The sequence below is a fragment of the Anser brachyrhynchus genome, assembly GCF_964034855.1.
Source record: "Anser brachyrhynchus genome assembly, chromosome: 1".
Lineage (NCBI taxonomy): Eukaryota > Metazoa > Chordata > Aves > Anseriformes > Anatidae > Anser > Anser brachyrhynchus.
This window is the reverse complement of record NC_137694.1, coordinates 123,280,438-123,294,150: the sequence shown is the minus strand read 5'-3', so window position 1 is coordinate 123,294,150 and position 13,713 is coordinate 123,280,438. Positions and strand designations below refer to the sequence as shown.

At 39.6% G+C, this 13,713-nt stretch overlaps 1 protein-coding gene and 1 long non-coding RNA gene across 3 annotated transcripts in view; both read right to left on the bottom strand.

The window, feature by feature from the left end:
• The window catches only part of DMD (dystrophin), a 1,241,121-nt gene extending 1,234,121 nt beyond the window's left edge, over positions 1–7,000 (bottom strand). The window contains exon 1 of one of the 2 annotated variants that reach the window (XM_080576230.1): positions 6,487–7,000. In XM_080576230.1, coding sequence (XP_080432356.1) covers positions 6,487–6,577 — 91 coding nt within the window. In that variant the 5' untranslated portion in view covers positions 6,578–7,000. The remainder of the gene's footprint in view (positions 1–6,486) is intronic. The other variant, XM_080576221.1, reaches the window with a different exon arrangement.
• Positions 7,001–9,331: 2,331 nt separating this feature from the next.
• On the bottom strand, positions 9,332–11,022 carry LOC308186843. Its single transcript, XR_013944330.1, has 2 exons — positions 10,226–11,022; positions 9,332–10,120 (listed from the first exon to the last, which is right to left on the bottom strand). It is a non-coding gene; the product is annotated as an uncharacterized lncRNA (long non-coding RNA).
• Positions 11,023–13,713: the final 2,691 nt, after the last annotated feature.

Sequence of the window (13,713 nt, the reverse complement as noted above, 5' to 3'; positions counted from 1 at the left end):
CAAGAATGAAACCATAATGTTAACTGTTTACGAGTGCTCTGTTTCTAAATCTAGCTTAAGAAACCTGGCTATAGTGTTTCTTTCAATTTATATTTGAAATCTCAGAACTTCTTAGAGTACAAAAATATTGTTGCCAAGACAACAGTATACAGAAGGCAAGCAATTCACAAAAAATACAGATATTTAAAGAGCAAAATGTAAAATTAATATATTAATCTAAATTGCTGTTCAGATGACCTTTGAAGTTGCTCAAGAGTAAGCATTTCTTCTTCCAGAGAGACTACTACTGACAGGAATTAACTTTTGAGACATTTGGTAATGCTTTTAGGAGTGATTTCCCACCTCCCATTTGTATTCAGATTGAGATGACAGTACTGACAGAAGCTGCAAGCAAACAGCACTTCTGAACATAGCAGACCCCGTGGTTTTTAAATGCATAATGTTTACACTGAATAGATAGGAAAAAAATCTGCTTGAATATCCAAAAGCCAGTTTTACAGCCATCAGAGTAAGGTATCCTCTACACCAAGATAAGGAGCTTGTACTGTGCATGGTCAGATTCTCTTTCTGATAAAGAGAAAGCAAGCCTGTCGAGTGTAATGGAAATAACAGACATACCTTGAAATAAGAAAAACAAGCCAGCCTGAAAACTTAATTCCAAGAGAGAAACAAATATTTAAATCTAGTTTTATGGGGGGGATTGATTTGAATATAACAGTACACAGCATAGGATGAAGTAATGAATTTAGCAAAATCCTTTTGTTTTTACTGAAGAATCTTTTACACATCTAAACCAGAGTTAAAAATGACCTACAACACCTTAAAAGACACCTTTACAGCTTGTGATTGTAAACATTACCAAAAGGCTCAAGTTGCAAGACCTTAGGATTCAGACTATAATCAGCACTCCACTGTTTGCAAGACCCAGCAATGTCCTGCCTTGACACAAGAAGTGGGATAAACAAGAGCACAAGGATATTGCTACTTCATCACTATCAGCTTTTGTTCTACAGTTGCTGTGCATGCCATAAGTGTCCCACAGAAATATAGCTGAACAGGTAAGGCCAAGAACTAGCATGCAAATAGTTTATATCCATATTTGTTTCATTCAGAGTTGTCAGCAGTTTTCTTTTTTGATATGCAACTACATCTATCCAAACTCAGACTTCAAAATATATAATAAATATTCATTTTAACACACACACAAGCTTTATAACCATGGATCTCACAGTTTGCCTCATAGGGTAGCTTGGCTCAGCCCCTAGAGCCATTTTGGACAAGATCCACAGTTCTTCCCACACACCGCACGTTCAGGAATAGAGATAGCACGTACAAGTCTCCCTTCCCTGCTGAGCACTAGCTGTGATTCATCAAAACCAAATCCCCACCCTCAGCAGCCGCAAAGATATTCCTTTTATTTTTGAAGGAGATCCAGCTCCTTGCAGCTGGGGCAGCAATGCCATGCAAGCACGCCACAAAATCTCAAACAGATTCAGATGAGAAATTACTTAAAATTCCTGCCCAGAAGAATTCCTTAAGTGCCCTTTCAACACCCTCAGACAGCAAGTGGTATGCACACCCAGGCACAGTGAACGCTCTGTCCCAGCCCTCCGGCACGCTCACATCAAAGCACTGTGAGGGCACACGAGGCTTCCCTCGTCAGGAAAAGCCTCAAAAACAGCATATATGGTCTGTGGAACAGAACCATTTGTTGATTCATTTGATTTCCACCAGACATACCACTAATGTTCAACAGGCATCATCATCTAGAGCTGGACATGTACTGCAGCCAAGCAAGCTGAGCACAGCCCTGTGCTGCTTCTCTGTACCCATGAGAGGAGGTCTCCAAGTGCTGGCAGGAGAAGAAAAGCACGCACTCAGGCTACCCCATCTGGGACAGGTACTCAGAGCTTGAGTCACCTGGAGTTCCCACACTGATAAAGCTGGGGGGAGCATGGGGAGAAAGAACAACCATATGTAACTACTAGTATAGCTTCTCTATACTGCATCTATACCTTTTTATGGCATAAAGTACAACAGGAAACCAAGTGTCCAGAATATGTACTTGTTTAACACTGCTTAGCTAATTCCTGTTCAACAATTGTTTTTCTGTGTATCACAACCAGTTGTCTTCCAGTCAAAACCTCAAGTCACAGCAACTTCACACTGGGAATGCAAGACTGGCGAGGGTCACATCCTCACTTACAAGCCCTGAACCACACCAAATCATTCCTCTACGCAAAGTCAGCATGCCAGAACAGCAGCTCGCTCTGCATCCACATAAATTTTGATAGAATTTAAGAACAAATGACATCTTAAGCCCTTTTTCTATAAGCTCTGTATGAAACGGTGAAGAAATTAGAGGGCTTTCTGTTGCTAATCATGACTACAGTTACTAAGCTCTGCAACAGTAATAATGAAATCTCCATTTAATGAAGATTTAGAAAGTATTTACTGCATGTATGTTTTTATTACAGATAAACACTCTGCTTTGAATTGTATTTACATTATTTTTAAAAATTCTTCCAAATGCACTTTTCATATAATGAGCATCTAAATACATTCTAGACATGATCATGATACTTGACGGGAAGCCAGGAAAAATTCTAAGGCAATGGAAACAGCATGTTCTTCTCAGAAATTAAATCAAAGATAGGTTTTATTCTCTGTAACTTCCTGGTGCATTAACTAGCATGGTGTCCATGTGTTCAATAATCATGACATCAACTATGATATATCAAAGATCCACACTTCGACTGGCTCACTTAAACATTTGGGAAATGAATGCAACTTGTTACATGTTTGTACTTGCACTTCACTGTCTTTTTTCTAATAGTAACTTAACATCTATCTGGATCTATCTTAGTCCACTCATTTTGAGACCCAGGTGGGTTCTGTTTTTTAGTAGCTTTATCTTAAGCATTACAAATGCACACACACAGGACAAAGGGAGGACTCAACAAAAGCTTCACACCAGTAAGGAGCTAGGTGGTCAGCCAGGTCTGGGGACAGCCCAGTTCTGCAGCAAGCATTAAGCTAGAAGCTCTATATAAAATATCCTTTTATTAACAGAAGATTCACAAGTGAATACAGTTATGGCCAGAAGGGACCATAAGACAGATGGCTGGACTGACGATTTATGACAGGCTCTTAAGTATGGAGCCCAGTAACTCATACTTGGATAAAACTTACCTTGGAAATAAGTACGAACTGCTGGGATGAATACCTCTAGAGATGGAAGATCTAGTCCCAGATGTTAACCATCTTCACTACTCAAGATCCTGCATGCTTTGAATTTGTTAGCTTTTAGTTTTTCGTCCTTCCTACACCTTTCCTTGCTAGGCCTTCAGGATTTTCTTCCCATGAATGTAATCATTCAAAGAAATAAAGTCACTTCCCTAGCTTGCAAAAAAAAAAAAAGTAAAAGAACTACCAGCTGAGTTCCACAGACATTTTCCTTACTTCTCAGTTTTTGTGGATCTTCTCCATATTCTTTTTTGAATAGCCTCCTAAGGAAACGTCAGAATTTCTGGTATTAGTCAGCCATGCCATGTACACAAGTTAAAAATAACTTTCCTACACCTATATCATGTCTCTACATTACAAGCACATGCTGAACCCACAACGACCACTGATTTTTTTCCAATGCCATCACTCACTCCAGAGGCACAGCTTGCATTCCTCATTCCTACGCTTCATATTTGCATGAATCTTCTCTGAACACCCAGGCAACCCAAACCATCCTGTGTGAGTGCAAGTGAAAAATGATGAGTTAGTGTTGGAACTAGTGATTATCCCTGCAGAGAGATACAACAGGGATAACCCAATTCCATTACAACTCCCCGATGGCAACTTTTGTAGTACAACAGTTTTGTGGGATTTAAACAATTTACTAGGCATTTTATTGCTAGTAATAATTTTTTTGTCTCAGTATACTGAGACAAATTCTTTTATCCAGAAAATTTCTTAGCAGAATAAATATTTGACAGAGCCTACTTTCCATTAAATTTTGCTAACAACCTTTGATTTTAACATTTTCACTGTTTCTTTACATGAAGCAAATCCTCAATTTTTCCAATTATTTTACCCAGAATTGACAGCAGGATGCCCAGAATAATGCCATCCACATCAGCCCATATTAAAACACTGGTGCTCTAAGCTTTTGAATAAGACCTCAAAGAACAGGAATGTTGGAGATTTCATTATGGCTAGTGCATCAAAATTTTCTGTTCTGTCTTTTCCTCTAGCTCAATGAAAAGGCAAACCCTGCACCTACCAGAGGTCTTGTTTTATATTCAGGAGGGCAAAAAATTCCTCCACACCATTTTAGAAAGCAGCAGACCCCTGAAGCATGAAATTAATATAAACAGAATGAAAAACAAGTGGGATACAAGCTCTTAAAACTACTTCAGTATCCAATGCCCTAACTCTCCAAGGACTTTCTGTGCTAGCTTCATTTCCAATCACTGAGAGCTTCCCTGCTGGATCACAAAATCCTTTCTGCAGACCTCTGAAGAGCCACCTGGGAACAGTTTAGCATCCTTATCATTATGATCTGGTTAAAGAGGCTGTGCCAGCATTTCACTCACAAGAAGCCCTCTTATAACTTTAAATTCAAAACTGTTTAAGGTGAATGCATGTCTAAACAAATGGAGCATCACAACTGGACAAATGCCTTACCTAGGTAACAGGTTACAGAAAGCCCTAAAATAAAATGAGCCTATCCTCAGGCTTACAAATTCAAGCTCTTCTCAGCATCCTTCTGCAAAAGCCTACACTGATTTATGATTACTATTCATCCTCAAATGTGTAGCCATATTTTAAGAAGCATATTTCAAAATTAGATGATAACAATGAAAGATAAGAACAAATGAAAGATCACTTGGGGGGGGGAACAGCTTGGGGTAAAAAGAAAAAAAAGAAAAAAGAATATATATACCCTTGCAATGAAAATCGCCATGGAAATTGATTTTTCTCATTTCTTTGGGCTTATAAACATCTGGGACAGTTCTATGATCCTTAAACTGATCCTGTTTCTGATTCATCATCCAGAATAGACATGGGAATTGTGTCCAATTAAGAAACACAAATGTTTGCTCTCTCTCTACTGCTAACATCTAAATTCTAATATTACTCTATAGCAGAAAACTAGAGAAATATTTTAGAGTCATTTGAGATCTTACATTTATTACAATATGCAACTAACATATTGCCACCAAAGTCTATTTGGAAACAAACTTTCAAAGCAAAACAGAGAATATAAGAAATAATTGGGAAACATAGGTAAAAATACACTTTTCAGAGGCTGTCTGATCTCAATTACAGATTTTTAAAGTGGGAAAGCAAACAATGATGCAATCAGTTGCTAGCTATAGGGAAAATAAAAAGAAAGGTGGGAGGAAGTGCTGCTAAGTCAGAGCCATAATCATGTAACAGTAAAGTTACTAACTACACAGACCTGAAACATTTTTTTGCAATCCTTCAAGTTTTCTCATCTCCAACCAGTAACAGTTGCATGCTAACAGGTCAACCTTTTAAATTAAGGGGGCTTTGCTTTGTGCCATACTCGCCTTGCATTCCATATCCCCTGAGCTATAGAATGAGCTAAGTATGGAACTGGGATCATGCACCGCTGTAAAGGTCAGCACGCCCAGCTTCACCAGGAATGACTACTGAGGCAGCTCACCACTTTTTCCCTTTCATGTTCTCCTCATGCTACAGAAATATAGACAAAAGGACATAGCCTGGGAGCCAGAAGCAGGACTTGAGGAAAAAAACAACATCATAGCAGCCACCCAACCCCTACCAGGGCAACGCGCTTCCTTCAAGATGCTTACCACCACCCCAACGCTTTTAGAGCTAAAGATCCCACAGCAGCTCTAGTTATCCCGTTAAACATGACAACTATTTCGTTGATAGTGCTGTTTCTTAACACAACTTAAAGAATTGGCCTGTTTTACAAGTTATTCAAGCACACGAGGCCACCATTATTTTAAGGCTCGCTTATTGGGCAAGCACACAGAGCTTCAAGAGGAATTACTTTAATTTGTAACTCCCCGTGCACTTGTGCTGCAAACGAGCTGAATGGTCTATAAATACCTTTACTACCACGGATTTGGTTTCTTTCCAGGGCTAAGCAAAAAGAGCCCAGGCACCTGAAACTCTATCTTAGCCCTCTGGGGGGTACGGAAGGGGGAACCTCACAGCTGCCGCCGATCGCGGATTTAGCGACGGGTCCCGCTGCCCGGCCGGGGGGGGACCCTCCTCGGGCAGCGTGGGGCCGCCAGCATCGCTCCGGCCGTAGCGAGAACCGCTCGTCGGCGGGCGAGCTCCTTCCGTGCTCAACAAAAGTTAAGCTAATTAAAGACATCGTAAGAAGGGAAACACAAATAAATAAAAGCTGACCGACGCCCCCACGGCGCAGACCCCAGCCCCGACCCCCGCCGGGATGGGACGGGACGGGATGTAGGGGGCGCGGGCGCCTACCGGAGCGGCTGCGGATGATGTCTCGGAACTCGTCGGCGGCTGGGTCCCCCCCGGCGGCGGCACCGGCTCCGGGGAACCCCGCGTCAGCCATGTGCGGAGCTGGGCAGGGAGGGAAGGAGGCAGGCGGGGGAGCGCCGCGGGGCTCAGGGCGGTGGGCGGCAGAGACGGGACGGGACTGGACGGGACGGGACAGGTGCGCGGCGGCGCCGCCCGCCCTGAAATAGAGCCGGGGCGGCGGCGGCTGCGCCCCCCGCCCCCGCCCGATCGATGCGCGAGGAGCAATTAGCGAGCTAATGGGGCCCCGGAGGCGCCGCGGGGCAGGAGCGAGCGGGCGGCCCCCGCCTGCACCCCCGGCCTGTGCGGTAGCGCAGTTGCGCGCAAATTGCGCAGAGCCCCGCTCTGGGGAGCCCCCCGAGGCACTGGTCCGGCGATGAGGGTGGGGAAGGGGATCGGGATTTTCTTGGGGTTTTCTCCCCACCCCACCCCCGCAGACCTGGTGGCCCGGCGAGTCACGGACCCGAGGGTCCCTCAGCTATAGCCTGGTGGCACCTGCGGGCTCCTCAGGCCTGCTTCAGTGAGAGGACACAGAATAAACGTTTACCCACGTGTTTGATACAAAAAAAGGGGAGGCTTAGTCCCCTGTTGTCCCACTCAAGGGCCAACATGCTGCCTGCTGGCCTCATCGCCTCGCACCCTTCCGCGAAATGTCAGCTAGGCTGACAGCCTTTGGCCCCCTTGCATCCCTTTCTTTCCCCTCAGTTTTCTTTTCACGCTGGCATTCAGGCTGTGCCTTTCATGCCCAGTTTCCCTCACGGGACCAGGCCCCAAAAAGCTGGCATCACCCCACAGGGAAAGCAGCCAGGCCCAGAAGGTAGATGTGGTGAAATGAAGTGCCTGCTCTCCCTCTGACGGAAACGGAGCTCTTAGCTGTGCGTTGAAATATGGACACTAAGAAGATGCATAATCCCCTATTCATGTTTGCTAGTTTGTAAAACAACAACATGGTGTATTCAATACAAAAAGCTGATCAGCTTTAACACCAATTCATAGACAATCCATAAGCAGATACTGAAGGACAGGAAATTAAGGATAATCTATAGAAGGGAAGTATGTTTTCACTTGTACTTTGCATAGATAAAGGACTTGAATCTCTTCAAGTACACAGTAGTATGTCAGAACAAATTTACTTGTCTGAAAATAACAGTTAAATAGAATAAAACAGAATAAAACTATGTAAGAAAACCAGGTCAGGCACAGTGAAAAGAGCAGTTGTAGGAAGACTTTTTGTAGGCATATGCATGGTGTTAGGTGCTGAAGAAGGGGGCTTGGCCCCGTTTGAAGCAGTGGGGCATACTCTCCATCCAGGTATTGTCTCATGGCTCAGTTCTACCTTCCTGTTTTTCATAAAGACTGTTATGAGATGGAGTAGGTGGGAAGTTTTGCACAATGATATTTCAAAAATATTTTTCAGCTTTGTATTTTGATGATCAGTGTTTATTACTTTGACAAAGTGAGTAGGAAAATGAAGTATTGCCAGCCTTAAATAATGAAAAAGCATTAGTCAGACTCAGAAAAGGCATGAAATTGTCCTCGGATTATTCAGGGGGGAGAGATCATATTTCTTTGTATTCTCTTTTTGGATTCCCACTGGCCACCCCTGGTGCATGCCAACTCTCACAAACTTCCAGTGATGCAATTTTGGCTCCCACCACAGGAGTTCTTGCTAGAAAATTTGGCTGAGATCAAGTTGCAGACTGGGTTACAGCACTACAGCTAATAAGGAGACTGTAGATTCTCCTCTGCTATCGCGAGTCTGTTTAATACCCTGTTATCACCACACCCCCCCTCCAAGTTTGTCCCATTCTATGAACTAGATTCTTTCAGTCCTATATCAATCCAGCCTTTCAGTAATGCGTGTCTGTTTCCCTACCTCTTGTTTTCTCAAACTCTGCTTCTCCTTTTTTATGTGGATTTTATTTTTTGCGTTCTAGTGCCTTAGGGAAGGTCACAGTTTGTACATGCCTTCCTCTCTCTGATAATAGGCATAGCATTGCAGAATTTAAAATGGGACTCATCCGCTCCTCAACAGCTGATCCACAGCCTCACACGTGTTATCTGCTCTGTCTTTAACACCCAGATGGGGAGCTTGTATAGCTGCTTCCTTCTTCTTATTCCATCTCACTTTCTGTCTCTTCCCAGGGACAAAACGGAGGGAAGATAATTTTGCCTCTTTATGGCCAAGTTCTGATCACTATTCTTCTGTTAGAGAAACTTAGAAGGAAGCCAATCAAGACAGAGACGAAAATTGCATGACTGACACTTCTGTCACTCCAGACTGCCTGTATCAGTAGCCAAAATCTCATTACTGTAATTTGACAACGGAGCACTATCTTAACTAAATGCTAAATCTGTTCCATATAGTTTTACAGACCTAGCAAGATTGTCTGCAATACTTCAATGCTAGAAGTCTCAACATGTTTAGTTAACTTTATGAACAGGTCCCTTAGTGTGCTGTACCTGAGTTTTTTGGGCTAAGTAAAATATCTGCATCCTATTTCTGTAAGCACCGGCTGATACACCCCAGATATATATATATATATATATATGTTTATGGGGCTGCTGTTAATTAAGTTCTGAGAATCTCATGTATTCTCAAGAATTCTATGCTTTTGGCAATACTTCACATGGCTTTTGTTATTATTGTCTTTTTTTTTTTCCCCCACAAACAGAATCTTAATTTGAGACAGAATAGGTGTCTAGGCAGCTCATCTAATTACAGATCTTTCTTGAACATGTAAACCTCTGAAGTCCAAATCAAGGTAAGGTTTAAGAGCAACAAGAGTAACTGGCAGCTCCTGTTAGTCTGTGTTGTTCTGGAAAGCAAGTTTCACTTATAGTCGCCCAAGGAAAACATCTTACGCTGTGTTTGTAATTTATACTATTAAAACTATTTGATTAGTTGTTTGTCAAAACTTGGGGCTGGTTATTTCAAATGTTGCAGCAGGCCTTCAGTTAGACGTAATGTTTTAGGATGAAAAATGTAATTTAATGACATATTTGTACATTATTAAAAGCCCATTTCAGAAAACAATTGGTTTTATAATAGAATCTAAAAGATGCTCAGAGTCTGAGGTTAGGAATTCTGGATGACAGATTATCTATCCCTAAAGGCATATCTATGCTTTGATTCCCCTTAAATATACTTTTCTTTTTCAGTTGCACGTTCAAGGACAGACTTGGGGCTAGTCATGTCGAGTCTGCTGCTTAATGTTAGCTATGAGTTAGAACAAGTATTTACTTGTTCAAAAGTAGATCTTATCCACTATTTTTCTTAATTTACACAACATAATAAATATTAAAATATGACCAAAAAAAAAAAAAAGTTCTGACTTTCAAAACAGTAATTGTACTCCTTGTGAAGAAAGATCCAAAAATTTAGAAGAAAATTAACTTTTTTTTTTTTTTTTTTTTTTTAAATCCTACAAAATCAGGCACGTATTTTCCAATGGTTCATGTTACATTCTGGTTTTGTTGGTCCATTTAGGATATTTCAGAACTTTTTCCACAGTTTGATTAAGATAGGTAATGGAGTTGTTGGTAAAAGTCCAATTCAATCTAGAGTAGTACTCTCTCCCTTGGAAAAAAAAAAAAAAAGTTGTTATTATTTATTCTGCCCACAATGCATGACCCATCCCATATTAAAAACAGTTCTTTGGCTATCTAGGATTCTGATACTCACATTATCTTTTAATTATTTTATAAATCAAAATGAATAAACAATCAGTCAGAGAAAAATACATAAAAGCTTTCCTTGTGGTAATTCATGCTTTAAAATGATTGCTTTGAAGCAAAAAGGATTTGTGACTGTATTACAGACTTCATCTGATACTAACTAATTTATGGCAACTCCCTCAGCTAACAGGAATCACATGGTGTAAATGGAAAATGAGACTCCACTGGTATTGAAAATAAAGAGGTAATTTCTTTCCGTCTTTCATAACTGCTTTTCGAGGCTGCATATATATATATATTTGTCAGAACTGATTAAAAAGCTTGTTTTTCATCTTAGAATTAGTTTTATAATCTATTCAAGCAAAACAAAGTCAGCAGTCTAAACACACTAAAAAACCCACAAGATTATTTACTGATTAGTACTTACCAAGTTGGTGACCTGCTTATCCCCTGGGAACACAAATACTGGTGCAAACTGCACAAAATCTTGTCCCAGGCTTCATCATGAAACTGTGCTTGTGATGGATAGTGTTTTGTTATACACATTTTTGCTGCTATGATGTTTGTAAAGTTGAAGATTTATTAGAACGCTATACGTATAAAGCAGTGCAGTGAAATGCTCGCTTTAGGTTTGATTTTTGGTGTACTTAATTCTGGAGAAAAGTGTATGTTGAATCTTTAATAAGAAGGCCTTTAAGTAACTGAAACTAAATAAAAACAAATGCCAAAAAGAATTATTTATTGCACAATGACATATCCTGTATTAAAACCCTTGTACTAAAAAGTTACAAAATAACCTCTCAGTTACAGCAGTCATAACCATATTTACAAAGGCAATCAGCATTGCCTCATGCATAGACTTGAGCACTCTCTGTGAAGTAGTGCCTAATTACATTTTCATAGCTATCATTAGGCATCTTTTGGCTTCTACTGTCATATGCAGTAAATGCTTAAATATTTAGGTCCCTATCCTCAAAGATATTTAGGTGTCTAGTTCTCATTTCTAATTTATAAGAATTAGGGACCAAGTGCCTTTTTCCAAAGCCAGATTATTTGAAATTTTCTCTCTTGGAAAGCTTGTTAGAAGCTTCTGTGGAGAAAGCCAAATTGTCACAATAATCTGAATTCAACGCTGCTGTTTCTACAGTACACACCTCAATAAAGTAGTCTGTTCATGGGACATTTTTGAAGTATTCTTCACCAGATTTTTATGTGATTTTGATTAATGTTATAATCCATTACAAATTACCTAGTATAAATATACCTACACTTGGAAAAAAACTGCCCATCAAGTGAAAGGAATGTTTAATTCGGACATGAAGTGTTTTACTTCCAGAGAGCCCTGATCATTACCGAAAGTAGGATATCACAGAACTCCAGCAATGTTTTCTTCTCCCATATTCCAGTCTTTTCAATAACATTTTAGTAGTTGACTAAAACACCAAACAGGGCTTTTTTTTTTTTTTCTTTTTTCTTTTTTTTTTTTTTTTTCCCCTGGTGTAGCAATGTTGCTCTTACTGTTACAAACTTTCCTGAGTCCCCTTGTCCCCTTAAAGTTTACAACAAAAGTCTTATTCACTTTAATGTGAGCTGGATTTGATCATGTTTTAAATCCATCCTTCATTATTGTTTGAGCACATCTTCTAAGGCTATAATTTACAGACATACAGTTAAAGAAATATCACTGTGTGGCATATGCATTATTATTTCTACAGTTTATAGACACATGGAAGAATGTCTTTTACACCTAGAACAATGTCTTTTTTTTTTTTTCCCAATCCAAACACACAAACACCACCACCACAAAAAAAAAGGGGGGGGGGGGAGGGGCTAATACACTGAGTTTCTGATCTGAATATCCTTCACAAGTTTGTTTCACTTTACATGTTATTAGTCTTGCAAATTTGTAAATGCACTTGTTTAACTCCAAGAATGTGAGTAGAAATAGAAAAATATATATATATGCAAATGTAGTGCTGTAATAAACTCAATATTGAATGTATTTGAACATTTGAACACAAATGAAAATACGACACCTTCATCTGAGCATTGTACATGAAGCAAAAAATTTACAAGCATTCATCAAAATGACTTCATCAAGCACTGTGTTAACTATAGTACCAATTTTTAGATAAATTGTTAAAAGGGTTTAAAAAAAAAGTGATCAAGCATTTCTGTTTTACTATGTCCTTGCCAGTAAAATTCCACTTGGTTTACTTTTATAAGCAGTGTTGCCTAAGAAGGAAAATGTCATTCTGTGGAGCAACGTTAATGAATTTGAGCCTTTGGGACTTGGAAAATAGTTGTTAAAGAAGCATAAAGATTGGAGCTGAATAAAAGGATAAGATTATGTATGGGCTGCTGTTTGAGAATACAGCATAAAATGTAAATGGTATTTTCTTAAATAGTTAAACCTCTGAAGAGGAGAAGGGGTAGAGGAACTGCATTAGTCTAATTATCATTGTTGTTAAAATTGTAGTTGTCATCTCAGTTTTGTATGAATTTACAGATAGGCCCTTTTAATGTGAGGTTAATTAGCAAGGCTTCTCAGAGACTTTTCAGATCTCTTCTGCAAATCTAGCCTAGATCAGCAGCAGCTGATAATCATTACCAGTACATGACTGTTCACTTGTCTTTCTGAAATCAGTGTGCGGCCACAATCCAATTCAAGTAAGTCATGTTTGCACATTACTGAATATTTGCACGTTACTAAATGGGAACTAATTAACCCTCATATTGGTTCTCAGCAAAAACCAAGGTCTGCTATGTATCTATGGAGACCATATACCTGTCTCATTTAAGACTAGTGTTGCACCAAAATTAGCAAGGCTCTACTTGGGATTTTTGCTATCAAGTGCTTCTTGATAGGAAAAAAAAAAAGAAAGAAAAAAGAAAAAAAAAGTCAGACTTCATCTTCCTGGACTTACAGTGGTTTTCAGCAAGCACTAAATTCACATTCAAAATGCATGCAACAAAACCCTATTTGTGAATGACATTTTGTCAAGGGCTTTATAATTATTATCATCCTCAAGTGTATCTATAGATTGACCTGTCAACTGTGAAGCAACCACTCTGATAAATCATTGTGATTGTAAAGGAATTTTTACAAAAATGTTTTAAATAATTGCATTGAGATTGAAGATCTAATGACTAAAAAGGATTGGGGAAGTTAGAAGCATCTGAATCTTTCCTTTCAATACAAAGGAAGGAAAAATGCAGTAAGAGGTCATTCTTTTCTAGTGACATTCTTCAATTACCTGCAGAGTTAAAGGCAGCTTTTAGTCAGATCCATTCATGAGTAGAGCATATTAGCAAGCCTGGCTATCTTATATATTAACTCAATTATATATTTTTTCATTCCTAACACTATAAACTATGTTTTGCACTTTCAAATATTTGTAAGGAAAATACGTGTCTGGTACATTGAATTCAATTTCTTATATTTGAAATATTAAGGGAAAGACACACACAGCTGTATCTCTGCAAAGCACTGAT